The following is a 27726-nucleotide window of genomic DNA, read 5'->3' on the forward strand; positions in this document are numbered from 1 at the left end:
AGTGTGCTCAAGGAGGAGGTAAGGTACTTATTTCAAATATTGCTGAGATGTTAAGCGAGGAAGGAAACACCAGGAAACCTCACAGTTGCGTTCTCATGATGCCAGAGATTGAAATATCTGAGAGTGAAACTCGTGAGATATGTTGTTAGCAAGCAAATGGGAGACGTTCCTAGCACTGAGCAGGAGTGGATCATTGCATGATTATCAGCTCTTAATGTGGATCTGCACCAAGGCTCTGGAAGTGTGGATTACCGTGGAATGATGAAGGGCAGTGGGATAATGGATTGTCATATAGTGGAGGATCACTGGAGTGATGGATTACTGTAGAATGATGTGTGGCAGCGGAGTGAGAAGTTATGAAGGAATGCTGGACGATACGAGCTAATCTAACGGATACATATTAACCCAATATGGAGATTATCAAATAACTCCGATGACATCTGACACCATCGTACTTTAAGTCAAGTGTTGGAATCACAATACAACCAATCGAATGACCCAGATGAGGAAACATCTCCAACTTAATCTATCAAGAACATAAGAATGTCTCGAGTCAGGTGTTTAGAATGAAGATTCTTCTACCGGGAGGGAATCTAGGCCTTGGGAGCCATCAGGGTACCTGTGCAGGAAGAGGTAGTTCGCTTCCGGTGTGTCCAGGAAGACAAGGTCGCTCACATAGATGGGATGGATGCCATCATCCGATTCCTTGTTGGTCAGGAGGGCCTGGTCCCTCCCGCAGCTGCGACTGGCGAAGTTAGCGAAGGTGACGCCGTTGATGTGGCTGGACCCGTAGAGGGCGGGGTAGCTAGAGGCCTCGTTGAACTTGTGCTTAGGGGCCACTGCGGAGAAGGAGGAGGAGGAGGCGAGTCTCTAACTGCACAGCAGGACTTTACATTAGATACAAGAGTGACGTCACTACAGAGTTAGAGGCTTCATATGAAGGAAGAATGTGTTTACATTCGCTCCTTAACTGATGTGGTTAGTCTTCAGGAAGAGGTAAGGATAAGGTTAAGGTATCAACTTAAGACAGCTTTGTAGTAAGACAGTAAACACACTGCCTCATCAGGATGTGTGATGAGTGAGTACAGCCTGGTGCTGAAGGACATAATATTACGTATCATGTAATGTTATCAATCTTATCTTGTGTTACAAACGACATATCTGTCAACAAAACACAGGCAAATGTGATCCAAACCAGTTTCAGATGAACGTAATACACGAAGCACAAACACGGTCTCTTAAACAGACTGTTGACACCCGACATGACCCTTACTGTTGACACCTGACATGACCCTTACTGTTGACACCTGATGTGACCCTTACTGTTGACACCTGACATGATCCTTACTGTTGACACCTGACATGACCCTTACTGTTGACACCTGACGTGACCCTTACTGTTGACACCTGACGTGACCCTTACTGTTGACACCCGACATGACCCTTACTGTTGACACCCGACATGACCCTTACTGTTGACACCTGACGTGACCCTTACTGTTGACACCTGATGTGACCCTTACTGTTGACACCTGACATGACCCTTACTGTTGACACCTGATGTGACCCTTACTGTTGACACCTGACGTGAAGGAGGCAAAGATGATGGCTGTGTTGCCATCGTCCAGCCCACCCTTCCAGAAGACGTCACGGTAGGTGGCCTGGAAGCTGGATATGGAGTTATGGTAGCTGCAGGTGTGGGAGGGAGACGCCCCTACGAAGACGGAGTTCTGAACAGTGGCGGTCTTGGGGTAGAACTCGTGGCTCAGGGCAGGCGGGGAATACACCAGCTGGTTGACGCCCAGCTTACAGTCCACAACCATCACCTGGTGGACAGAAACCAAGGCATCAACACTGACACACTGGTCAACACTCGTCATTCCCGCTGACAAATTTCTGAGACAATTCTCGCAAGATGTTTCACTGATGAACATATTTTCCGACGATGTAGAGAGATATATATTCATCAGAATAATGTACCCTGTTAATGGCATTTACATATAGGATAAAAGTTCCTGGTGCGCATGTTGAAGCTTTTAAGTATAGGAAACTTAGAATTAAGACCCAGTATTGAGAGTGTGTACCATGACACGTTGTTAGTAATGATCTTTTAGTATATTTTATGTCACATTAAACAACTACCTCAACAGCGAGTTGTAGCTCGTTATTGGCCTTACGTCTGTGAGGATGAAGCTGGCGTAGTGCTGCATGTAGAAGGCCGTGTCCCACACCCGCCACGCGTAGAAGTGGTTCAGTCGACGACACTCGTCAGGTGGTCCCCCGCCTCCCTTCTTCCACAGCTGCAGGAGGTTAAGGGTTAGCTGGCCCACCTGAACCTTAACTGTTTTGATGTCAAGATTTTCATTTCTTATTGCCAAACACGACTCGGAAGCGACTAACACAGAAAAACTTTACGTTCAAATTGATTATTGGTTGAGGGGAACAAGCAATCTGACACCTGCTGATACTTGTGACGTGAAAATCAAACAGTTGAACGAGTTCGACCCATCTCTAACGAGACACTTGCCTCAGTCCTACATGACCAACAGGACAAAATATTTCGTGATACATCATAGCAACAAGATCTCACCAGGACGCCAAAGGTGGCGCTGTGCACTTCATTGTTGCTCCACCTGGTGGACTCATCACAGAGCTCTCCATACGTCCTGAAGCCCGCCTGCTCCGAACCTGCCAGAGACGAGGATGTGTGTGTTAACCTCCTGGTGATCATGCTCCCAACATGTATGGTATTTGCCTTATGTTTTGAGTTCATAACTTCAATTCATAGGTTCCAAACCCTTTCAATGACGACCGAAGATCTACATGTATGATCAGAACAAGTGACACTTCCAAGCAGAGGTTCGAAACAAATGATGAGGAGCAGCGGGCGCGTCCTGGTGTCACACTCACCTGCCACTACGTTGTCTTCGAGCACCGTTCTCGAAGCTTTGTTCAGGTCAAACCCTCCAAACCAGTCTAAGTTCTGGTCCTCCAGCCGGCCGTTGTAGAAGCCCGGGAAGAGCATGACGGAGAGGAGGTTGTCCCTGAAGGTGTTGTCCTCGCTGTCGTCCCTGATACCTAAGGATAAGCAGCCACCATAACGATCCACTGTGCATTAAAGCTATACGCTGGTTTACTACAAGATAACCACAGCCACACAAGGTTTACCTTCCTACATGTCTGTCATCAGTTTGTGTTGCTCCTGGACTGCAGTTACTGTTCTTGTTAACTGGTTTAATATCATATATGATCTTACATCACCATCCAAGTTCTAACACAGTACTTTATTATTAACTCAAGTATCAAATGATCTTAGCGGTATATAAGAATTCTCAGGTGCAAGTGTTTCACTTTGGTCGTGTGAATCATCTTGCCTGTTTCAGTGTTCCCCCTAAAACAGTTTCAGACTCCGCGACTTACAAGATCCAACTGTGTGGTAGATGACGTTTGACTCTACGGTGATATTGCTGGAGCCGTAGAAGCCAAGGGCGACGTTGTAGTTCTTGTTGAAGGAGCATTTTTTGACGTAGTTGGAGCCATCGACGACCCCCAGACCATGGAAGGCCAGGGAGTAGCGGGGGTCGTCCGTGTCGGTGAAGCCGATCTGACCCATGTTCCGGAGCTCCACACTGTGAAGCTGAGCTCGTCCTGCCCAACACAAGCCGTTCGTTAATACAGGAAGTAGTGGCATCTGTGGTCACCTGAATGGTGCCCTTGTGTTCCTATCCAAATTCTAAACATAAAAGCATCATTTCTGATCATCGCATGACGTAAGTAGTGATCCAGACGTTACCCCTCATACCAGCGACAGAATCAGGTAAGACCTTCATACATGAACATACAAGAGTGTGGTAAACTATCATAGTGGTAGACGGGACTCTAGTGTACTGGGTCGTGTGTCTTGTGTACCTCCAGTTGTATGGGTACCTCGAGAGTGTTGCTTCAGAGGTACAGGTACCTTTAATGGTACCTGTACCTCCATTGGTACGGGTATGATCGGCTGGGAAACACTGGTGGTAACCCTCGGTCCTTAACTTACCAACATACGTCACTCCGTCGTCGGTGAGCTGTGAGACGATGATGCGACCGCCGAAGCTGTCGTCTTCTAAGGCTGGGTAGTCGTTGCCTTGCACGACGATGTTGCGGGTCAGGAGCCCAACCTCTGCCGCCAGGGAGACGACCGTCGCGTCGTCAGAGAGCGTGTAGGTCTCGCCTGCAACAGCCAAGGACGTGAGGCATGTCATTAGAACAACAACTGCAGCAAATACACTGACAGAAAAGTAGATAAACAATAAAAGAAAAGAGTGATAAACTAGATTGATCAGGAAATGAATAACAAATAGTTAACGAGTGACCAGAGCGTAGTTAAACTGTCAAAAGAGTTATTAACGAGTAACCAACGATTGATCAACAAATGGTTAACGAGAGAAGACTGACCCAAGTGCTGGTGCTGGAGCGGTGTGTCCAGGCTGAGGACAGCACCATCCACGGCCGTCACTGTCCTCACCTCCGTCTCCGTCGCCTCCTTCCCCGAGGTGGTCACCATCACCTACAACAGAGGGGGCCATCAGGGGGTCATAAGAGGTCATCAGGATTCCCAGAGGGAGTTACAGACCTCAGCGAGAGGACACGAAGGATGGCAAATGGGTCTATCCCCAAAGGGCACCACAGGTTACAACAAATTATCATAAGTTGTGATTAACAACACATGGTCGGAAAAGGTAGTTGGAGGTTACATGGGGTGATTAAGGACTTGATTGCTACAGACGGAGGCTTAATGGGTAGGTAAGGGGTCATAATGGGTAGGTAAGGGGTCATAATGGGTAGGGAAGGGGTCATAATGGGTAACAAAAAGGTTGCAAGTCACAGGAACAGGTCAGAGAAGATGCAGAGGGAGAAAAAAGAAATTTCAGGAGACACTAAACTATACTAACGATGAGATGTATTCCAGGGAGATTTAGCTACGCTAGGGGTACAAGGATACTGCACTAGGGTCAGGAACATGTTATAACAACTCAAACCCATTGAGGCAATTGGTGTAGGGAGGCGGGTAAGGGCACCAAATATATACTGTATAGAGACAGGCAAACAGACATAAACAGTTTATTACCAATTACAAAGAGAAAAATGTTTGTGGTTACCTGCTTGTTGAGCCAAGATGGGTCAGCAGGCTGGGCAAGTGTGACCTGGGAGTCGCCTGATGATGCCGTGACCCCAAGCTTGACCCATGACCTGCCGGAGAGCAGCCCGTGCAGGGTCAACTGGCCGAACACACCTGCTCAGTAGGAAGGTCAAGATGATGGGTCAACTAAACCATTGAAGTAAAAGCATTTAACTTTATCGATTAAACAGTTTGTAATATTTTCCTTTAAACTTGTCATCTTGGATAATGAAGTTAAACTAACATTGGGGTTAACTTTAAGGGAGAACTAACACAGGAGTTAACATCAAGGGAAAACTAACACATGGGTTAACATTAAGGGAGAACTAAGGTTAACATTAAAGGAGAACGAGTTTCTGTTTTGATGTAAACAAGAGAACAGTGAAGGTATTACTCTAACTGTGAGGCCGCACATGACAACAGCTTCCACCCCTACTGGTAACTTCTAACTACATGAGAGCAAGATGGACGTATGTCACAGTCAGCAGACAAGGCAATACTCGGCCAGCTGCTGCGTCACGTGATTACTGTGTGGCCGTCGGCAACTCAAGGGTGGGCCGTTTTGATAACTCTATCTATCCCTGCGCCTCTAAGCTTTGGAATTCTATACCCTCTAAAGTCTTTCCCAATAACTAAGACCTGGCATATTTTTAAAGACAGTCTTTCACTTCCCCCAAAAAATTCATATATACTTTCCCTTGTCTACTTCCTTACCCTTTCATTATTTTCTCTATATTTCAATCAAGGCCCAGTCTTGATGTGAACTGTTGTCCGTGACTGGGGCCTCCAACGTGATATAAAAAAAGCTTGTCGCCTCCATGACTGCACCAAGCTGGTGCGTCTGTGGGCCTCTTAGTAAGCTCATGTGTACATTAGCCAGTCAAAGATACATGTATTGGTCAGTGCACCTTCACTCATACTAACCTATGGCCTTCCAGCCCACGTTGGGTACACCATATGGCATGGGCATGAACTGGTTGTCGGGGTCCTCAGGGTCGAGCGAGCCACGCAGGACAATGTTCAGATTGTGTGTGAAGGGCGTGTCTTCAGAGAACCCGGCCACCACACTACCTCCCTGAAGGAGAAGACATTACCGAGTCATACTCCTCCCTCTTATGTGGTATCACTAAACCTTTTGAACCTTGACCTTACTGTCTACTTCAACCCCATTTGTCACTATACATGATCACTTTGAGGAACACTTTGATAAACACGGTTTCATGTCTACAGACTTCAACTCAGTAGTCTTAATATCACAGTCTGTAAAGTTATGCATGCGTGAAAATCCGTCTTACAAACTCCTTGCTGAAGTGGTGAGCAGTAACGAAAGTAGTGAACGATAACTGAAGGACTAAAGAGTGACTGAAGAAGCAAACAGGAAATATACAGACCTCCAGGATATGTTAGGTGGTCGTGGGGGCGACACAGAAGGCCAGGCTCACCTGTATGTAGATGATGGTAGTGTTGAAGACATGGTCCATCGTGTCCTCGAACTCCAGACCTCCGTACACATACACCCGAGCCAGAGGAGGCGTCTCGATATCCACGATCAGCCACATACCTGCAGGATACACACAGCGGTCATATGTACTGCAGGTATGGCAGGATACATAACCAGGGGTCATGTGTACTGCAGGTATGGCAGGATACATAACCAGGGGTCGTGTGTACTGTAGGTATGGCAGGATAAACACAGCGGTCATGTGTACTGCAGGTATGGCAGGATACATAACCAGCGGTCATGTGTACTGCAGGTATGGCAGGATACGTAACCAGGGGTCATGTGTACTGCAGGTATGGCAGGATACATAACCAGCGGTCATGTGCACTGCAGGTATGGCATGATACGTAACCAGGGGTCATGTGTACTCCAGGTCAGATCCTGAGTATGTCACATACTACAGAAGTGCAAAGCATCATGATCCTAGTTTCATTTTGTATAGGGACAAAACTAATCATATGTATGAAAGGATTTTAATCTTTTAATGTGATGAAAGGAAGTCCCATTCCCATAGAGCCACTGAACATGCTAATCACCTGACGTCATTAACAAGACTTCCTAACTCGTCCATGTCACCAGAAATCGTGACCTCCTCCTGCACCACATCTTATCCTAATAACAGGAGATCAGGTCCTGATTTGGGTACGCCCCAGCACATATCCTGTTCACGTGATACCAAGAGTGGATCCCAGTGTGACCAACCACTGTATATTTTCTCTTCGTGAGCTGCAACACTCACCCAGGGGGATGATGATCTCGTCTCCTTCCACAGGCAGGTTGTACACGTCCTCGCTGGGGTGGCCTCCTGACCCGATGGGCACCTCCTTCCACGTCTCCACGTCTGACCATCGGAAGGTCGTGTTGGGCTGACCTGTCGGCACTGGAGGCAGCGTCGGAGGTACACAACCCTCGTACTGGCACCTGTGGTGACGTCAGTCATCAAGGACTATAATGTTATAACGATGTTCTCTGACGGATTTAAGATGGCGGAAGAGAAGTCCAAACATATCACCACGAAGTTGAAATGAAAAGCAACTTTAGTGAAATCAATCAAATCTTCAATCTCACAATAATACTTCCAAGGTAAAGCCTAGTTTATGGATCAAGGTTAAACTGGATAAACAGAAATACGTCGAAAATGTTGTGCATCGACTGACCATAATATTTATGAAAATTAGAATCTTTTTTTGTTTTACTCTTGGATGCTGATGTCAATGGAGACCAGCTGAGGCTCTCACAGTTAACTAATCAGATGGTACAATCCAGTGTAACTTACCAGTACACTCTGAAATCTATCTTCCTGTCTGATCCAATGTTCCGATCATCGAACAGAACTGACCTCCTCCTCCTCCTCGAGCTGGTCAACATCCCCGACACTGGAATAACGAAAATTCTTTTGTGGAAAAAAAGGAAAACTAATCTCTCTCTCTCTCTCTCTCTCTCTCTCTCTCTCTCTCTCTCTCTCTCTCTCTCTCTCTTAACTGTTTATCAATTTTCTGTGAATCATCTATTCAGGTTCACTACTTCCCACCAATCATTATACTCCCACAATACAGAGACATAATGTTTATAATTAAGATTATGAGGTTAAATGGAAGAAGATGCAGTGGAATATGAGTTGTGGAATAACCTACCACCAGATGTTGTCAGTACTACCACCAGATGTTGTCAGTACTACCATCAGATGTTGTCAGTACTACCACCAGATGTTGTCAGTACTACCATCAGATGTTGTCAGTAAAGATTTATGGCTCAACTCCTCTCCTGCAGTAGCTATACTTGCCATGGACCATCAGGTCTCCCATTCACTACTATGCGTCCATCACATACTGAAGTTCTACGTCAGTATCATTACACCTTCACAGGTATCCACCACCACATCTCCACCATCACTCTCTACAATCACTTTTCCATGCAGGTTCGGGTAGACCCACGTAAACCATGTAGGTAAGGGTAAACCAACCAACTCATGTAGGTAAGGGTAAGCCCACTTACCCATGTAGGTAATGGTATACCCACCTACTTATGTAGGTAAGCGTAGGACTACGTACCCACGTACCTAGGTGTAGACCCACTTACCTAGGTAAGTGACAATGCGAGTGTCGTTCTCCCAGTGGTAGTCACCGTGGACGTTGGTCGTGGGGTCAGGCACAGAGTCTGTGCTGTTCCTGTCGTCGTTCGTCATGCTGGATAACAGAAAACGACAGAGTCAACATAAGATGTTTCACAACGACAGTTTGTAAACAAACAGTAATCTGTTTCCTGATTTGCTGTGTTTATGACAAAGACACCTTCCATTATGTTATATTCTGAAGTCAATAATTTTAGTCGTTGTGTTTCCATGGAAGCCTCTGCACCTCTGATCTTGGAAACCTCACAGTGGTCTGTCTGTATGATAACGTCTCTCACATCATGCTACACACGTACCAAGACTCAAGAAGCTATTTTAAATCGACAAATCCTTTACATATACTCGGGGCATCAGCGTTCCTTGAGAACGGCGTGAACACCTTCAGGAGGCCACCTACCTGAAGCCATCAGGACGCTGCATCAGCTGGTGCTGGACCAGGTAGTAGTCATCGTCGTCAACAAAGCGAGTCTTGGCCGTGTACGATATGTTGGAGATCTACAGGTGAGGCCGGGGATCAGGATGGGACCCAACACAGACACTCATGGTGAGGGTCAGTCATGGTTGTATTTTCAAGGTAAGTTACGTTCGGTCATGATCTTTAAGTAATATCGGACTTTTAATCCTTGATTCTAAAGACAATCATAATTATTTCAGTTGTAAGTATGAAGTTCTCTGAGCAAACACCATTTGATCTTACTGAAGTGACTGCTTCATATATGTTTGTCGTCTGAACAATATACCTTACATGCTTGGGTAAATGAGGGTCGTTATCTGCATGACATATTGAAAGACTACAGTCACTGGAAGATGGAGGATGCCTTACATGGACGGAGTAATCGTAGGTCCAGTTGAAGATTCCTCCACTGTACAGGATGCCCATCCATCCCTCCGTCGTGAGACGCTTCACACGGTAGGGGACGTTGGTGCTGCCGTGGGCATTGGTCACGATCAGATCGTTGCCCTTTAGGGAGCTTGGTTCGATGTTCGGGCCCTCGACATTGAAGCGTAGGAACTTGATGGCACTGGAGCACATGGCACCTGGGGCCTACACGAACACAGGAGGAGGATCAGCTATGTCACGGAGTAGCAGAGAGAACATAACACGGCAGGAATTGTGTAAACTACTAACTTGTTAGTCAGATAAATACAAGGGAGAAATGTCAACACAATATCCAGCTGTTCCTCCAGCCAGAGGCGTTGCATCAGAATTATGACGAAGTGTGAGTCTGGAACTCACCTGAGGGTTGACAGAGAAGGCAGGAACGTCCTTCTGACAGGCATCTGTGGGTAGGATGCCCATGGACGGCACCACATTGTTCTCAGCTGACCCTGACAGCGAGCCGTCAGCGTCGATCCAGATAGTCTCGTGTTCCCACTTAAACTTCAGCTGCAACAGGATTATATGACCCGTAACGTAAGGGCCAGAAAATAAATCAAACCAAACCTCAAGGAATGTGTAGAAAGTTATGAAGGTTTGAAGTGATGCCTTTCCTGTACTAATGATGTGTTTATATAAGCACAGGTCAGAGACCAGGCTGCAGGAGTGGGAGGATGGAGTGGAGAAAGAATGAATAAACAGAGGAGGAGGAGGAGGAAGGTACGGGAACACAGGTAATGTTATCAACGAGGTCGGGGACTTGTGAGGAGGAAGTAAACAAATCAAACACTGATTTTGGAAGGATCAATTTAGAAGTAAGTTCGCTACACTAAAAGATCCAACAAACAAGTCTGAGTGTGTTAAGTAAATGTTATCCGAACGATATACTGTCAGAAAAGATTCATTGTCTTCCCAAACTCACGTTGCTTCCGAAAGGACTAATATATTTCGAGCAACTCTGGCGAGATAAGGTTACTCCCACCTCACCACACGTCCTCAGCCAGAGTTCTATGACTTCTGGTAAATTCAGTTAGCTTCTGTGTTCGTAAGAATGAGTCCTTTATGAATGATACTACGTTCACATGAAGCAACACTACCTTGTATCCTCATGTTTGCAGCTTCACAATTAAAGTATTACTTTCGCACTTTATTTCCATGGAGTCTGCTCATTTATTTCTTATGCTCCGTGGCAAACAAAGTTCGTGTTAAAAAGAATAATGAAAAACGTGTGTAAGTGAGCTCACCTTGTTGGGGGCGTTGATGAAGTTAAGACCCATCACCTGGACTCTGAAGCCTCCTTGGAAGAGCTTACACTGAGAACAGCCTGACAAGGCCGAACATTCTCCGTTGTCGAAGTTGACGAAGGTAGTGTTGGCTATACTGAAGACATACTGCTTGGGGGCCACGATGCCGCTGCCGGAGTTGCAACCTTCAGGCGTGAGGTCGGAGTAGCCGATCACATGGGAGTTGAAGACTCCTGGAACAGGGGTTGGCTATTCAGGAATAGTTGTCTTAGCTCCATCTACACACACACACACACACACACACACACACACACACATACATACATACATACATACATACATACTCCCACACAGATACTGACGGGAATGTTTATAAATTGATACATCATGAGCAGCGCACTTTAGTACACATTCTTTATTTCCGCCATAACGGTAACTATCCCCCAGGCAGCCCCCACAGGAGGCCTAGATGGTGTCTTGTGAAGAAACACTTCGATTTACCTGGCCCGTCGTCCACACCGAAGCCTCCCTCCACCTTGACCATCTCCAGCCCGGCGTGTTCGTTGTCCAAAGCCACGAAGTTGTGGAACTGAAGGGCGCCTCCCAGGACGACCTCGGCTCCTCGGTCGCACCTCCACACTGTGAAGTCATTCCAGGTAGCCACCTGGAATGAAAAGTATTATAGTGATTTTTTTTTCAGGGAGTCGTCTACATGGAGGCCACAATCTGCAAGCGACTGGTATACGAAGAACTGATGTACCTAAGGTTGTTGTCTGTGAGGTTGGTTCACTTGAAGGTGTTCTATACGAGGCTCGTGTGAGGTCACAGACAAGTCCAGAAGTTCTGGGGGTTTGTGGTGATAGTTAGACAAGCTTGTTATACAGTTCTGGAACCTTTCGATAAACTGATATACAAGCCTGTGATAGACAGGTTTATGCACTGACAGGAGACATGAGAAGCAATGTCTTGACAGGGATGAAGTAGAGGGCAACAAGTGGAGGGCAAAAAGCTGGTTCTCTAAACCGTAAAAAGTAAGAATATTATGTAGGTGTAGACAGGGGATGAAAACTGACACTTAAGTATGAAATCTGAGAGAAAAGCAATGTGATGGGACGAAAAGTAACAAAAATGATGCATGCTATAAGAAAATGCTGGATAATAAATGCTTGTGAAAGGCATGAAATTTGAAATGTAAAAAATAATTTGAAAATGTGTCCACAGAGGGGATGACAGAGCGAAGAGTGCAGTGATAATGGTATTCACCTGATCCCTCCCTCCACAGTTGTGTGCCTTGGGGTAGTAGCCATCCCTCGAGAACACCCACAACCCGTACCTGTCGGGAAGACAAGGTCAAGGTTATGATCTTCCTTGATAACACTGACTCGATGACAGAAGGAAGAACAGCAAGTAAGAGCAAGTGAGAAAGCATATTTGTCAATTCCTCTGAGAATAATATTATTACAAGCAGATCAATGGGGGATTAACATTGACCTCTTGGCTCATCAAAAGAGGTGTAAGGCAGTGTGAACGAATCTCTCACGGGTACAGCAGAGGCAACTATGGTCCTGCCACTGAGAGTCATTACCTGCCCACGGAGTGGGCGGTGTTGTTGCGGAACTCGCCCATCAGGGCGTTGTTCTGGCAGTAGGAGGAGTCGAACGAAGGTCCCGAAGGATGTCGTTCAATCCTATACCAGTAGCCGAAGTGCGTCCCTCCAGCGGCTGCGTTGTGTCGCACGATGTTGTTAGGATTAACCACCTGTGAACGGAAACCAGCTGTGTCAGTGATACCACCACCTGTGGAGGGAGACCACGGGAGGCCAGGTGGCTGTGGCTGCGACGCACATTTTCACAACGTCGTGTCGGGTGAAAGGGTCTCTACACGAAGGTCTTATAAAGATGATCAGGACAATGATTGGGTGAGGCTGTCAGGGACAGCGACGGGTGGTCGCCTCCTTTCCCTCATGTGATAATGATACACTGACTGACCCAGGACGACCATAATGGAACGAATCACTCACCCAGAAAGACGCTGGCGTCACATCAACGTTGAGGAGAGAGGACGATGTGCGGGTATAAACAGCCAGGTTGTACTGGATGACATTGTGTTGCTCGACGCCGTCCTCCGTGAAGATGGCGTGACCCATGTTGTCGTAGACGACGTTGTGTTCGACGGTGAGGTAGTTGGCGGCGTGGATGGTGACAGCCCTGTTGTAGGTGCGGTGGACGGCACACCCGCGGATGTAGGAGGTGTTCACGTTGCCCACCAGGTGGAAGTGGAGCGGGTAGCGCCCGAGCTGGAAGGCCTGCAGCAGGAGGGACGCTGGTTTAGAAGACGCTTCCACGCCTTGATAGGGGACAAGGTTCTCATACTCCGTGGAGCTTTACAGTTCAAACATGAATGTCTCTGCAGGAATAAGTTAGAAATATCGAAACTTGTAATTGGCTAGTATTGATACTCCATCTTTTTAGAATAAGGATTTCTCTCACAGTCCCCTTTCACTTTTGTCAGCTGGCGACTACGAGCCAGAACAGTGTGCGTGACCTGCCAGTGAACTCACCTGACCAGCCTCGGTGACCTCGACGTACTGGATGCGACCTCGGACCAAATCCTCGTCTGGGTGTTTGCCTGAGAGCATGACCGTCGCCCCGAACTGATCACTGCCGATCTCCTCACCGAACCTGCCGTTGAAGCAGGATTGCGTCTGGAACTGACCTGCGGTGCAGACGGGGACGAGTCAGCGAACTGAGACAAGTGGACTGATGGAAGCTCCTCTGTGCCTCCCAGTCATCCCATGCGTCCCTTCCTGTCATCCCAAATGTACCGAGCAATATCTTCCTGACCCTTGTCACCCCACCAGTTCCTCACGATGTCTTCACCATCAACACAGCAAAATTTCTTCACCTTTGAAATGCTTTTGACCTTTGGACATAACTAGTGTATGAAGGAATACTTTTGGATCTTTCCCTTGGGAGATATATTGAAATACACCTACCCACACACACACACGCACACACACACACACACACACACACAAGCACAGCACGTCAGAAATTACCAGGATTCCAGGTCTCGTCACATGCTTCTATGTTCTCGGTGAAGGCGGAGTTGATGGCTCCTCGAACCTTGACGTTCCTGGTGAGGAGGCCAACCTCGGCGCGGGTCTCAACGGTGCGGCCACCTAGGGTCTGTTGGAGGGAGAGATGCTCATGCTGCAGCGCCTCCGTCAGCGTCAGGGTTAGGCCGTCCCCGGACACTGAGGCGATGGTTCGAACCTCGTTCTCGTTTTTCATGAACCTGTGGGTGAGGTTGGAGGGGTGAGAATGTGGTTGGTGGTGAGGGGCGAGGGGTTCACGGAGAACATACTGGAAATTGTCTTAAAATCTGTCATCACGGAATTAATTGGAGGAGACTAAAAACATAACCGCTTCCTTATGATCTTGGCTGGGAGGTCAGAGGTCAGAGTCACACACAACTGACGGTTGTCTTGGAGTGGTGACCTTTCCCTCCCAACTCTCAAGACGTCCGTCCCTGCCTGCGCTCATGACATCCTTCCTGACATCTACCATACTACTAGCAATCCTCAGGTCAACTGTAGTCGGCAGTGGTGACATCAAACCCTGCTTGCCCTGATGTGACGCGTCATCCCGCCCTGTGGCATGTCATGTCACTCTGAACACCAGCCCTGCTCCCCTCCCTCTCTATGTGGAATTAACATGATAAATGACTACTGAGAAGAGGGACGAGTGTGGGAGAAGAAGACTTAACGGGGGTACGTTGGACGGTTCCTGGGAGTGTGGCGAAGAAACAGAAAATAGAATAAAATATCCACAGGTTTCCATTTGCTGCCCCCTTGTCCTGCTCCCTAGCACGGTGCCCGACCTGTGAGCTGCCCTCTTGTCCTGCTCTTGTCTCCCACCTCACCTACGCTCTGTGGTAGCGATGACCACCTGGTCTCCTGGCTGCCAGGTGACCGGAAGCGTGAGGGTGATGGAGGTGTCGCCAGGTGAGGCTGTGGAGGCCAGGTGAGTCCAGGTTACAGGGATGTGCGCTCCGTGAAGGTCTAAAGTTCCGTTGCGCACCGCCAGAACCTGCAACACGAGGGTTCTCGATCATGGTATCAACACCAGCCACATGGGTTCGAATCCCGGAGTAGGGGGACCAATATCCGTCGCACAGCTTAATCTAATATGGAACATAATCTTTTCTCATTAGGGTCAGATTCTATAAATGATAGTCTTAATTTAATCTCTAAAGAACTGAACCCTGTTAAAAGGAGAATCTCATTCATGAAGGTTTCTTTTCCGCTACAATAAGACGGAAAAGGTTGAGTTTCTTTCATACATTACGTTACACAGGATTTATTTCCATCATTGCGGGATGACAATATCATACAGAACACATCATTAAACAAAGTTAACAACAAGAGGTCTTGATAAAGATCTCTAATATCTGATAATATTTTCCCCTTCTTCCCGAACGGAGAAAAATAGAAATGAATATCATAAACTCTCGAGATGACTGAGACAAAGGTCTCGTTTGTTGATATCAAGAGACAGTGGAGGGAAAGTCTCACGAGTCTTGGGAGATGGCTGGTGGGAGATGACAGTCGAGTTGGAGTGAGAGGCAGCACAGAAACTGCAGGATAGCATTGTACGAGGAGGAGGTACTAAGTCGAGCTCTACGCGTGCGAGAATGAGACACTCCCACAAGACGATACACTAAAAGGATCGTAAAAGACAGCAGATGGAAGGGTCCTGCAGGACGGCAACTGAACGAGTCTCTCTGTAGGATAGAAAAGGAATTCAGGAAGTGGTTGAAGAGAGGATCCTACAAGGCGACAGACTACAGAATCCCGGACCTTGGCGCCGTAGTTGGGCAGTTCAATGGACCGGGTGTTGCCGTGGAGTTCGATTATGGCCTTGCCCATGTAGGGTTCCTCCTCCGAGCCGATGCTGAGAGATCCGCCTCCCACGATAAGGATGTACTCCGCCCTCAGGACGATTTCGTCCGCGGCATCTGGATCAACTACCACATGACCACCTGACGGAGGAAAAGACGAAGGTATAGTGAGAGCTCCAGAGTTCCTGGGGTTAAATAGAAAGGTAAGAATAACTTTCTCGCTACAGACCCGTAGAGGAGATACAGAGAATTTAATTTAGGATATCATCATCCCGACGTAGACAAGATGTATGGAAGACAAGAAATTTGATTCAAAGAAATGTGATTCATGTTAGACACGAGACAGCTGCTGCTGCTGCTGCAGCTCGCGGTGTCATCACTGATCGTCTGTGTGATTGCATGAAAGAAGGACATAACTGACTGAATCCTTACCTTTGATGAGCAACATTTTGAGGACTTCGGTCGACTCGTCGATAAGGATTGTCTGTCCCTCCTCGATGACGACCAGCTGCCCCTCAGATGGCACGGGCTCGCCTCCCCACGTGTAGGGGGAACTCCAGCGGTCGATGTAGAAGAAGACTCCATTGTCGTCCTGAGAGTGAGGGAGGAGTGAGTGGGTAAGGTGTGGGAAGAGAGTGAGTTTATGAGGCAATCACACAGGGAAGAGAGGCTGGGCAGGAGCCTGTGGCTGTGAGGCAAAAGCTACTGACCGTGGTAGCGATACCGGCTGCTGGGACGGTGACCAGGACGGGGAAGGACCCGGGACCCTGGTGGGCCTCCGTCGTGCAGGTTATCTCCGTCGTGCTCTCGGCCGTCACCACGCACTCCGACCCTCCGATCTTCACAGTGTTGCCGCTTGATCTGTCGTCACGACACAACACAAACGATAAGATAACCTGGAAGTCGCTCCAACCGAGACTTTACACTAAGACATCTTATCTACGGCCGTCCCTACATGTTAATACACACCTCCCTTATATCAAACACAGCCAGTGATATAGTGAGCAGACTCTGCGGTTAAGCCACCTGGCAGATGGTATGAAACATGGAGTCACCTACACAGGTACATACCTCATCATTATTACCGTCATATCAAGTGTACGTAACCTACAAACTGGATCACATGATTAGCCCTGTGTGCCAGCCACCCCTGACCCGGTGGAGAACTAATGAGGATCTGTCGACTGTATAACTCACGCGAAGCCACTGCCAGTGATGGTGAGTGTGGTGCCTCCCGCAGTGCCGCCCCTGGTCGGGGTGACGGAGGTGACGCTGGCGGTGATGGAGGCGTCGTAGGTGAAGGCTCCAGCTAGCGTCGCATTGGACCCGTCGGGGTTCGACACAACAACGTCACACACCAAGGTGCTCCCCTCGCCTGCAGGAGACAAGTGACAACATCAACTTTATTTCCACCTGTAATGAACTCATCTACGTCACTGAAGGATCAACAACAGACATTATTCTCTGTAATGGGTGTAAACAAGACCTACGTCACTACTCACAAATTTTGTACATAAAAATGCAATGCCATAAGTACCGTCAACAGAAATACTTATACTTTCTTAAAGCAGCTTCCACTTCTGTTTTCTTGCGAGATTATTCTCTCCAAGACTAACGGTGTTACTGATGGTAACTGTTACACCATCTGCTGCCATGTTACACCATCTGCTGCCATGTTACACCATCTGTCGCTTTCTGATGCTCATTGACGTGAAACTTTCGGTGACATAAACTAACTGACGATTTGTGAGTTGAGCGACCGAGGCCAGTCGTCCACATGACCATATCTCTTCTCTCTAAATGATCTCACGCGTCAGTTTACCTTTGATCACGACGGTACGACCCTCGAGTACGACTCTGCGACCTTTAGGTATGAAGGTTAGGTCGATAATCAGGCCATACCCTGAGGTCGTCGAGCTTAAGGGTCGTACCTTCGTGCTCGAGGGTCGTACCATCGTGCTTCAGGAATCCAGTTCAGTATCCTGGATGTTGGCTGATGATGGACTGAGTGAACGTCCACGAAGGTCGAGTGATGCTAAATCACGGTTAACTAACTGACCATCAACGAGAGGTTGAAAAAAAAAAAAAAATGACCTGAAAGATCCTTTCTAGCTAACTGTGATTAACTACTGGCTACTGGGAATATCATATCAAGGACACCTAACCTGCAACAGTGAGTGGTAACTGACCTTGTTCCATGGCAGGGGCCACACACACCAGACTGCTGGAGGAGGTAGAGTTCACGGGGCTACAGAGGTCACCACAGAAGGTCACGGTCGAGCCGCCGGCGGGGTCAAAGCCTGCTCCATTGATGGTCACTTCCGCTCCACCAAATCCTCCTGGAGACGTCAAAACAATGGTTTAGAATATCTGGTTTATCGGAACTTCACTGTTATGGTTTATGTTAAGACGTATTTATAGGTTTAGTTCATGTTGTGATGTATAAAATGGACGTAGGTGTGTTTTGGTTTTATTGTCTCAATGGAATAGTTTATGAATGAAATTATTTCTATTTTTCCTTTTTATTATCGTTTGTTGTACACACTACTTGATCTTTGATGACATTATAGTTCAGAGATAGTCTTTACTTCCAAACTGGGTTGATGTGGTGTAAAACCTTCTTATATCCATAGTTGTATACACACACACACACACACACACACACACTAACCAGTGGCAGGTGAGAGGGAGGTCAGCGTGAGGTCGTAGGTCACGGAGAAGGTGCTGGAGTCACCGTACGTGAGGTCCCTCACCATCGCCGTGTACGTCCCCGCCACCAGGTCCGGACTCTGTCGGGGAGGAAGCCAGATCCGTGACTCAAGAGTTCAGAGAGGAGTTATCTGCGGGGGTTCAGGGGTTCAAAGAAAAGTTGTTTCCAAAGTTCAAGGGTCAAAACGGATTACATCTGGCGTTCACGAGAAAAAGACGGGAAGAGGGGAGCTAAAATCTGTGACAGGAGTTGGGGGGAGGAATATTGGTGTTCTGGGGAAGGGGGCAGGATCGGAGGTAGTGAGGTGGAGCTATGTTGTAAGGGTGACGGGGGTGAGGTGTGTTGATGTTACAAGGGTGAGGGAAAAGTTACGCTGGTGTCAGAAGGATGAACGAGGATGCCAGTCTGTCAGTCTGACGAGACAGACTGACACATCAGTGTGACAGAGGTGAGGGAGACAGACATCAGTGTGACAGGAGAGAGGGAGACAGACATCAGTGTGACGGGTGAGGGAGACAGACATCAGTGTGATAGGAGAGAGGGAGACAGACATCAGTGTGACAGGAGAGAGGGAGACAGACATCAGTGTGACGGGTGAGGGAGACAGACATCAGTGTGACGGGTGAGGGAGACAGACATCAGTGTGACAGGGGTGAGGGAGACATTACATATCATTATATACTTATATGTAAATACCAGTGACCGGTGGAGTGTTATGTGGTAACAAGTAGTAAGGTGGTACTCACGGTGCAGGTCAGTTCCGAGTCGGAGGCAGTGTCCACGGGGCAGGAAGTACCACCTACCAGAACCTCGGGGTCACTTTCGGATAGCCTCAGGTCACTGCCGCTCAAGGTCAAGGTCATGCCCTCGGTTACGCCAGTGGCAGGCCTGGGGTTAGGAGAGGAAGAGGTGAAAGTTAAGAGAGAGAGAAAAAAAAAATATCGTTTCCAACAATAGCCTAATATTTAGACCAATGAAATAAAGGCGTAGGATCTGACGAGGTGAGGACATGTAGGGACGTAGGGCGTGAAGGGCGCAATATCGCAGGAGTGACAAGGTCATGAGAGACGTTACGGGGTCGCAGGAGACGAAAACAGAGGTGACCTGAGGGCACAACCAGAGAGAATGGTGGACATGGATGACTCTACGAATCTGTGAGGTGTTAACATCTGGGGACATGGCAGCCATTTTTGTCCAGGATTAAGTTTAGAGTAAAATATCCACCATTGGGTCAATACTGGGGAGATATATTACAGGTTAGTAACATGTGCATAACTTACGAGACGGAGGTGAGCACTGGGGTCTTGGTCAGGTCGTAGGTGAAGTCGGAGGGGGAGTCGGTGCTGATGCCACCGAGAGTGACGACCACAGTCACGGCGCCGGCGGCGTGCGCGGGGGTCCGACAGGTTAGGGTCGTGGTGTTCTCGCTGACCAACTGACACTCGGCCCCGTCCAGGGTCACGCTGACCTCCCCAGGGATGAAGCCGGAGCCCGAGATGGTGAGGAGAGCGCCACCGTTGACGCTGCCCTCAGTTGGGGTCATGTCAGTGATGACGGCAGCTGCTGTTACCATGTTAACACCTTCGTCAGCCACGGCGTCACCCAGGGCATCGACGTTGATGGTGACGACATAAGCGCCTGCCGGGAGACCGGATGTCTCGCAGACGATGGAAGCGTCGGATGCGGAAGAGACCACACACTCGAAAGACTCAGGCACGTCCTCTGCTTCTCGTTTCACTCTGTGTGTCTCCTGTAAACCCTCGAAGGATGGGGAAGCGGAATTGGTTCCTCCAACACGCCAGGCCCCCAGGTTCTTGGTTTCTGTGAAGGTCTTGGCGTTGGTCTTCGTGAAGTGGCCCCAGAAGTCCGACACGGCATCGAACCTATCGAAGAGTTCAGAGTGAACCTGAGGGCGATGCATGCTGCGAGGTTCCTCAGCCTCCTCGTCGTACACGCCGATCTCATCGTCTATTTCCACGTCCTCCATTCCTGCTGTCACCTCCTCCTCCTCCTCCTCCTCCTCCTCTTCCTCCTCTTCCTCCTCCTCCTCGACGCTCCTCTTGTGTCTCGCAGACGTCGGCCGGGTGAAGGTGACGGTGATTTTTGAAGAATCTGAGCCAAACGCTGACCCGGTGATGCTGACCGTCTCACCAGAGATGGTAATGTTACTGACTGTGGGCGTGGCAGCCTCGCTGAACCTGAAGATCGAGTCTGACACTTGGTTGACAGCTTCGACCTGATCAGGACGACAGTTTCACTTTATTACATTGAGAACGACGGGACTGCTAGCCTTAAACACGACCATCAGACATGACGGTACAGTTCTTGAGCACGATGGGACGACTTCTGGCCATGATGCTTCCTACTCTTAAGGCTGGATCATGATATCCAAGGGTCGCACCGTCGTACTCAAGGGTTAACCATTTCTTCATCTGTCTACCGTTTCTATAGTCAATATTCCATCCCCCAACATGCACTAGCTAGTAATCTATCATCCGACACATAAGGAAAATTTTTTGATTAAGATAGACAAATCCAGACCTATGTGTTTCAACGGAGACACTGTAAATGTTGCAAGAAATCAATTTTAATCTAAAATAACTCTCTAATTGTCTCCAAAATCCTGTATACAAGAGGAGAGTGAGTGCGTCATACCCCTCCAACGAAGAGTGCGAGGGTGAGGTTGGAGGGCGGTGCTGGGGAAGTGAGGCAAGTGATGGTGGTGGGCGCCACGCTCGCCACCTGGCACGTCTCGGAGCCAATCCTCACGGTCGCCTGCCCGCTGAACGCCATTAGTCCAGTTCCTGTGGACGCAATGCACAAGTTCAGTGTCCACGGCTGATACGCCTGAACTCTGCCAATAAACTTGACTGGTTTGACATCTATGTTGTCTTTATGAATCTCACCTCCGGCACACACTACTTCCTGCCGAGATCTACCTCATTTACTGTACACTGTCACATAGCAACATAATGATACTGAGAATGTGGCCCTCCACGGTCAGGCAGACAAGTGAAACTGTAACAGACGAAACCAGTGTGTCAGTGTTAGTATGATCCCTCACCAAACGTTAGAATAAACCAGTGTGTCAGTATTAGTGAGTATGATCCCTCACCAAACGTTAGAATATTGAAGATCAACAATGGTTCTCATACTAACATGATCATAACTCACTGGACTCGGCCGTAAATGAAACGCTGAAAAACATTAAATAAGAGAAACAATATTTCCAGTACACCGCTACACCAGACTTTACCACTAACATTACGTGTACGAGACCCGTCTTAACTACTTACCAGACTTACTTGAAATATAATTTATTTTTGGTGTAATTTGATAAAATAATCATGTAAGTAAGACACTCACTTGTTTGTATAGTGTTAGGATGATGAACATACCATCAGACACTTTTGATAAAGTCATGCCAGTTATCTGACCCAACACGATAAGAAAGTAGGCTTGTGCCTACCTGTAATGGTGATCAGAGTGCCTCCTGCCACTGACCCGATCGCTGGGTCAAAGGAGGTCATGACTGGCACCACGGTAACCTGACCATTGACTTTGAAGTCCGGGATCTCTGTGAGGGCGTTGCCCCTGGGGAGGTATAACAAGGAAGGTTCGTAAATTATACTTTCTTATTATATATGTTATACTTCTCTTAGACAGGCCTCTTCATCTTAATCTCAAGGATCTAACTTCATTTCATTTACGTCTTTTGACCTGAAGCATTCGGTGAAAAGGTGTTATCTTTTATCAAGAACTTATAGAACGTAAATATATATACAATTAAAGAAAACTTGAGAAGTTGATATAGTCAGCTCCTGACACAACACCATCACCAAACAGTTAAATGATCTGTACCACAGCGTTCATAGAGTTTGACAATCAACATTTAAACATTACAATAATATTATAGAACACACACACACACACACACACACACACACACACACACACACACAATGAGGAATCTCCACATATAGACGTATAGATCGTTTCCACTGCATTCTGAACGTACAGACAGTTCCTACACAAGATACAAAGAACGGGATTCTCACCTGTTGGCGACGCTGACGGAGACAGGGTAGGGCCAGACGGAGAGGATGTTCTCAAGGTCGTCCAAGACGCAGGTGACGGAGTCGTCGGCGGAGGCCATGACGGAGCAGGAGGCGGGACCCACCCTGACGGAGCTCTGGCAGGGGGAGGTACCGAAGCCAGACCCTGCGATGGTTAGGGTCGTCCCTGCCCTTACCTGTAGCCCACTGCAAACGATAGATGGATTGAATTCCTCCATCTGACTCCCCTCTCTTGTGTCTGTATAACTAACAAGGGTTCTGTACATGACTATGACTCTATGAAGACTTAACAAGTGCTCTACTTCCTGTCTGATGTGAATCATGGACAATTTATTTATGGTTCATCTTGTTCAAGAGACGCTAGAGATGTCTTATCCACGTCCCGGGATGCGCCTGTGTCCCGAGGTACCCCAATATGCCTCCCTAGAGTCCCGAAAAGTTGTGGTATCTGTCCAGGGATACGCTCTGAGACCCTGGCGGCTCGTCTTACCTGAGTCCCATGACGTCCTCGGTGTCACCGACGGTGATGGAGGTGACGACGGGCGTGAAGCAAGTGTCGGTGATGAAGTAGACATGGTCGGCCTCGGGTGGGGACGGGGCTGTGGAGTTGCAGTCTTCCAGCGGGTGTTCCAGCACTGGGTCGCATCCCTCTATGGTCACGTCCACACCTGTCACACGACACGGATGATGGCCACCAGGTCATGGAGCAGTACACCTGTATCCTAACACGCCCACAACCCTGACACCACAACTGGCTCGGGACACACAACGACTCCACACAACACCACGGAGCACATCACTGTGGTACAAAGCCAACAATTATGTTCAAGTTCACCAACACCCAGCCTGTATCACCAACACCCAGCCTGTATCACCAACACCCAGCCTGTATCACCAACACCCAGCCTGTATCACCAACACCCAGCCTGTATCACCAACACCCAGCCTGTATCACCAACACCCAGCCTGTATCACCAACACCCAGCCTGTATCACCAACACCCAGCCTGTATCACCAACACCCAGCCTGTATCACCAACACCCAGCCTGTATCACCAGCACCTAGCCTGTATCACCAACACCCAGCCTGTATCACCAACACCCAGCCAGTATCACCAACACCCAGCCTGTATCACCAAGAGAGCAAGATAAGCTGCTACATTTCCTCTGTATCTGTAAGACTGTACATAACATACCATGCGACTGTACGGCTACAAATCAAGAAAGATGGCAGAGTGTATATCTACAGATACTTGAGGCTAGTTAAAAGTGGTCGAAAACTAGTATTCATTATCACCACTGACCAATGACATGATCATCACAATAGTCAAGCACTTCCTAGTGTACTAGACAGAGGAAATGATGGATAGTAATCGTAACTGACTGTTTTCTGACTGTGAGAAGCAGTTCAGAGCGCGAGGATCACTCAAAATGTTAAAAAGAATAACAGTATTTGTTACCTGGGTTATTCTACACACTCAAGGACAATCACTTACCATCACCACTGGGGTCGTACTCGGCTTCTATACCTGCCACAGTAAGGGTGACCTTGTAGGACGCCTGACCTGGTTTGAGGACAATGATCTGACCAAACATGACCAGGTCCTCGGCCACAGGAGCGCCCGCGAAGTAGTAGGTGCCGCTACTGGGGAACTGTACAGTCATGGCTCCTGAGGGAGGAAGAGAGTAAGAAATACAAGTTACGATACTGTCGCATGATAGAAATGTTAGAGTGAGTGATCAATGTAGAGTGAGTCGTGTTAATGAATGTATATATGGGTGAATGGAATTCTCTGATATACCTGATGATAATCGTTGCTTCGTTAAGATCATGAATGAAGTACAATAAAAGTATTTAAGAAAAAATTAATTTCTAACAAGGTTATCGTTACTTATTATCAACGAATGGATAAATGACGAAGAATAAATCATAAATAACCTTCCAAAATAAAGAGTTTTACCAGAAATGATGAAGAACAAACTTAAAGAGATCATGGATTTCATAGAACTGGAGAAAGAAAATATAGAGAAAACAATAATAAGTTTAGATGATGATGGTCGTCCCGTGTGGTCGTGGATGAAGCAGCGCTGTCTGACCTGTTGATGTTGGGGCTCCAGAGTGGAAGCCGGTGCCGTCGTAGAGGAAGGAGGCGGAGGTCGCCGTCTGGAAGACGTTGTGCTGCAGCTGAGAGAAAGGATCCTTCTTGCTCCATGACCACGTCACACTGTCCCCCTCGCGCACCGTCACCAGGCGAGGCTTCCACGCGAACCCGACGCCGAAAGCTGTCCCAGGGAAAGTTACAGTGAGGTACAAGAGTACAGAAAGAACACAGGAATGTGATGTTTAGGTGTAGAGGAAGATATGTACCGTAGTAAATGTTAGTCATACAGGAATGTATTATGTATGGTACAGAAAACATACAGTGGAACATGTATGGTACTGGTAGGTACAGAAGAAAACAGAGAGGGACACAAAATACGTAAAGCTTGTGATGAACGTACAAGGTTAGGTCCAGGAAGGTTAATGCTGGGATGGAAGCAACAAGGAGGCTGCACAGGAGCGTGCTCACCGGTATACGGGTATAAATATACTGGCACACATATACTGGTATGAACATCCTGGTATAAACATACTAGTATAAATATGCTGGTATAAATAAACTAGTATAAGCTGAGGGAATAATCATAAGACATCTATCATAACTAAAACGATTTTTTATGTCAATATTTCACGTGTAGATGATATATAATTTCCCTCAACAGTCAGAATGAGAAACTCAAGAATGTCTATTCATTATGTAGAATACCTGATGAATAACCCGATAGAGTCTACTCATCATGTACAATATTTGGCGAATAACAATCTTTAATCTTTCGTGTAGACGAGGGTCGGTTACACCACCTCTCTGTTGTTCTTTCCAGACCAGGTCATGGATGAGTCAGGACAACTGGTCATCACAAATCGTCAACAACAACTTGGCCGTCTGGACTTAACGTTACGGGTCACAAGGGAGTCAGCAGCACCTCTATACGATCCAGTCATCAACACCTGCTCACACGTCACTCATTTATCAACCTTCAGTCACCAACAGGTACTCAGCAGTCACGCACCCCACACACACCACCTGTCGTACGTACTGGAGTGGGTGCCCAGGTTGGTGAGGACGTGGTTCACGGGCTCGAACTGTGTGCGGCAGGTGACCCTGGTGTCCGAACATTCGGTGACCTCACAGCTCATGCCCCCTCCGAGGTCAACCTCCAGCAGGGAACAGTTGGAACCGAACCCAACACCCTCGAGGACGAGGATAGTTCCTCCACTGACTGACCCCTTTCCCAAGCGAGGAGGCTGTTATCTTGAGGTTATAGGTCACTGAGGCGCTGCCACTGTGGGAAAGGTCAAGTGGTCAGGTGTTACAGTGGGAAAAGCCATGTCGTTTGGTGCTACAGTAGGGAAGGTCCAGTGGTTAGGCTGCATTGTAGGTAAGATTAAATGACAATAGCACAACACTGGAGGCTAGTGGTTAGGAACACTAGGGTAAGGTGGAATAGTTAATTACTACACTTTTCGAGGTTAGATTGTCGTCTCTGTAGAGAGGTTAGACAATTAGGTACTCTGTTAGGAAGGTCTTCTGTTAGATAGGCTAGGAGGTTAGAGCCTATATTAGAGATATGAACAGATGCAAGTGATGCCAGGTGTGGGGCGTGGGACATCCTCACCTGGCGAAGCCCTGGGCACCGGTGTGCACCAGAACAGGATACTGGCCTGGCGGAAGAGCAGGCAGGAGGCACACGATGGTCAGGTCATCCCAGGTCACCGTCTCGCAGGCGGCCGATCCAACCTGACCAACGTAAAACTAAATGGTCAGCAACTCTGAGGTTTACAAACATACTGTCAGACTTCTATTGAGACAACCTGAGTGTCGTAAAACTTTATTCGAATCACTTTTATCTCAATTCCCTCATCTCTGTAGCCAGCAGAGGGACTTGATTTACATACCAGACACCTACAATCGTATGCTAATGATATATAGACCATTAGAAAGGTAAAGAGCTGGGAACCTACCTTTACATAGCCATCATTACCGGAACCAAAGCCAGAGCCAGATATCGTCATCTCTCCTCCTACGAAAAGGAAAAATGGCTGTTCTTATGAGAGGGAACGACAGATCATTGTTACCAGTGACCACATACGAAGGAGTAGTGTCCTCTCCTGGCTGTACAGAATAGAGTCTCCTCTTGGCTGTACAAAGTACTGTCCCCTCCTGACTATACAGAGAAGTGTCCCCTCCTGACTGTGCAGAGAAGTGTCCCCTCCTGGTCGTGCAGAGAAGTGTCCCTTCCTGACTATACAGAGAAGTGTCCCCTCTTGGCTGTACAAAGTACTGTCCCCTCCTGGTTGTGCAGAGAAGTGTCCCTTCCTGACTATACAGAGAAGTGTCCCCTCCTGGCTGTACAAAGTAGTGTCCCCTCCTGGCTGTACAGAGTAGTCCCCCTCCTGGCTGTACATAGTGCCCCCTCTTAGCAGTAGATGTGTAATGTAGTTAAGTTGTGGAAACAGAAGTATACACCGTGAACTGAGAGGATTACTTGAGATCTATACGCACGCACTCTGGTCTCAGTCCAATAATGTCAAGGGAGGAGAACTGGTGATGCAAATGCTACAAACGTTCTGGTCAAACTAAACGACAGAATCACCTGAAGGTTAGATCATGAGCCGAGAAAATGAGTCACATAAGAGTTGGTTTTCGATCTTGGCCAATGACATGGACTGAGTCAGGAAGGTGGTTTGTTCTGGATGGTTCGTGTGAGGTGACTGACCTAAGACGGAGGTGGTCGTGGGTGACACGGAGGTCACGGAGGCGGAGAGGGAGGCATCGAAGGTGAAGCCCCCGACCAGGGTATCGCTGATGGTTCCCACGGTCACCGTCACGTCCACGGTGCCTGCAGCCTGACGGGGGAGAAGACATGTGTCACGTGATCCTGGCAGCAGGAGGAACAGGAGTGGAAGAAGGAACAAAAGAAGAAGGCAGAGAAAGAAGTGAAGATAATGATATATTCTGGACACATAGAAGTTGAGGATGAAGAAGACACATTACTATATTCTGAAGGGTTAACACAATACTGA

At 47.8% G+C, this 27726-nt stretch overlaps 1 protein-coding gene across 1 annotated transcript in view; it reads right to left on the reverse strand.

Annotated features, from left to right (window-relative positions):
* Nucleotides 1-27726, reverse strand: part of LOC139753147 (fibrocystin-L-like) — a 58859-nt gene that overhangs the window by 11597 nt on the left and 19536 nt on the right. The window contains 44 exon segments of the mRNA XM_071669315.1: nucleotides 620-839; nucleotides 1574-1826; nucleotides 2178-2300; nucleotides 2591-2688; nucleotides 2911-3078; nucleotides 3421-3648; nucleotides 4040-4213; nucleotides 4438-4549; nucleotides 5142-5275; nucleotides 6086-6236; nucleotides 6604-6722; nucleotides 7402-7583; nucleotides 7939-8038; nucleotides 8742-8848; nucleotides 9191-9288; nucleotides 9617-9838; nucleotides 10031-10180; nucleotides 10915-11147; nucleotides 11416-11578; nucleotides 12178-12247; nucleotides 12500-12672; nucleotides 12935-13219; nucleotides 13475-13629; nucleotides 13973-14211; nucleotides 14839-15005; nucleotides 15776-15957; nucleotides 16249-16408; nucleotides 16527-16677; nucleotides 17014-17191; nucleotides 18006-18155; nucleotides 18488-18605; nucleotides 19273-19414; nucleotides 19807-20762; nucleotides 21182-21330; nucleotides 21996-22120; nucleotides 22585-22788; nucleotides 23093-23270; nucleotides 24098-24271; nucleotides 24699-24884; nucleotides 25740-25938; nucleotides 25940-25985; nucleotides 26319-26440; nucleotides 26665-26723; nucleotides 27420-27549. Coding sequence (XP_071525416.1) covers nucleotides 620-839; nucleotides 1574-1826; nucleotides 2178-2300; nucleotides 2591-2688; nucleotides 2911-3078; nucleotides 3421-3648; nucleotides 4040-4213; nucleotides 4438-4549; nucleotides 5142-5275; nucleotides 6086-6236; nucleotides 6604-6722; nucleotides 7402-7583; nucleotides 7939-8038; nucleotides 8742-8848; nucleotides 9191-9288; nucleotides 9617-9838; nucleotides 10031-10180; nucleotides 10915-11147; nucleotides 11416-11578; nucleotides 12178-12247; nucleotides 12500-12672; nucleotides 12935-13219; nucleotides 13475-13629; nucleotides 13973-14211; nucleotides 14839-15005; nucleotides 15776-15957; nucleotides 16249-16408; nucleotides 16527-16677; nucleotides 17014-17191; nucleotides 18006-18155; nucleotides 18488-18605; nucleotides 19273-19414; nucleotides 19807-20762; nucleotides 21182-21330; nucleotides 21996-22120; nucleotides 22585-22788; nucleotides 23093-23270; nucleotides 24098-24271; nucleotides 24699-24884; nucleotides 25740-25938; nucleotides 25940-25985; nucleotides 26319-26440; nucleotides 26665-26723; nucleotides 27420-27549 — 7733 coding nt within the window.

This window comes from Panulirus ornatus, chromosome 14 (assembly GCF_036320965.1).
Source record: "Panulirus ornatus isolate Po-2019 chromosome 14, ASM3632096v1, whole genome shotgun sequence".
Lineage (NCBI taxonomy): Eukaryota > Metazoa > Arthropoda > Malacostraca > Decapoda > Palinuridae > Panulirus > Panulirus ornatus.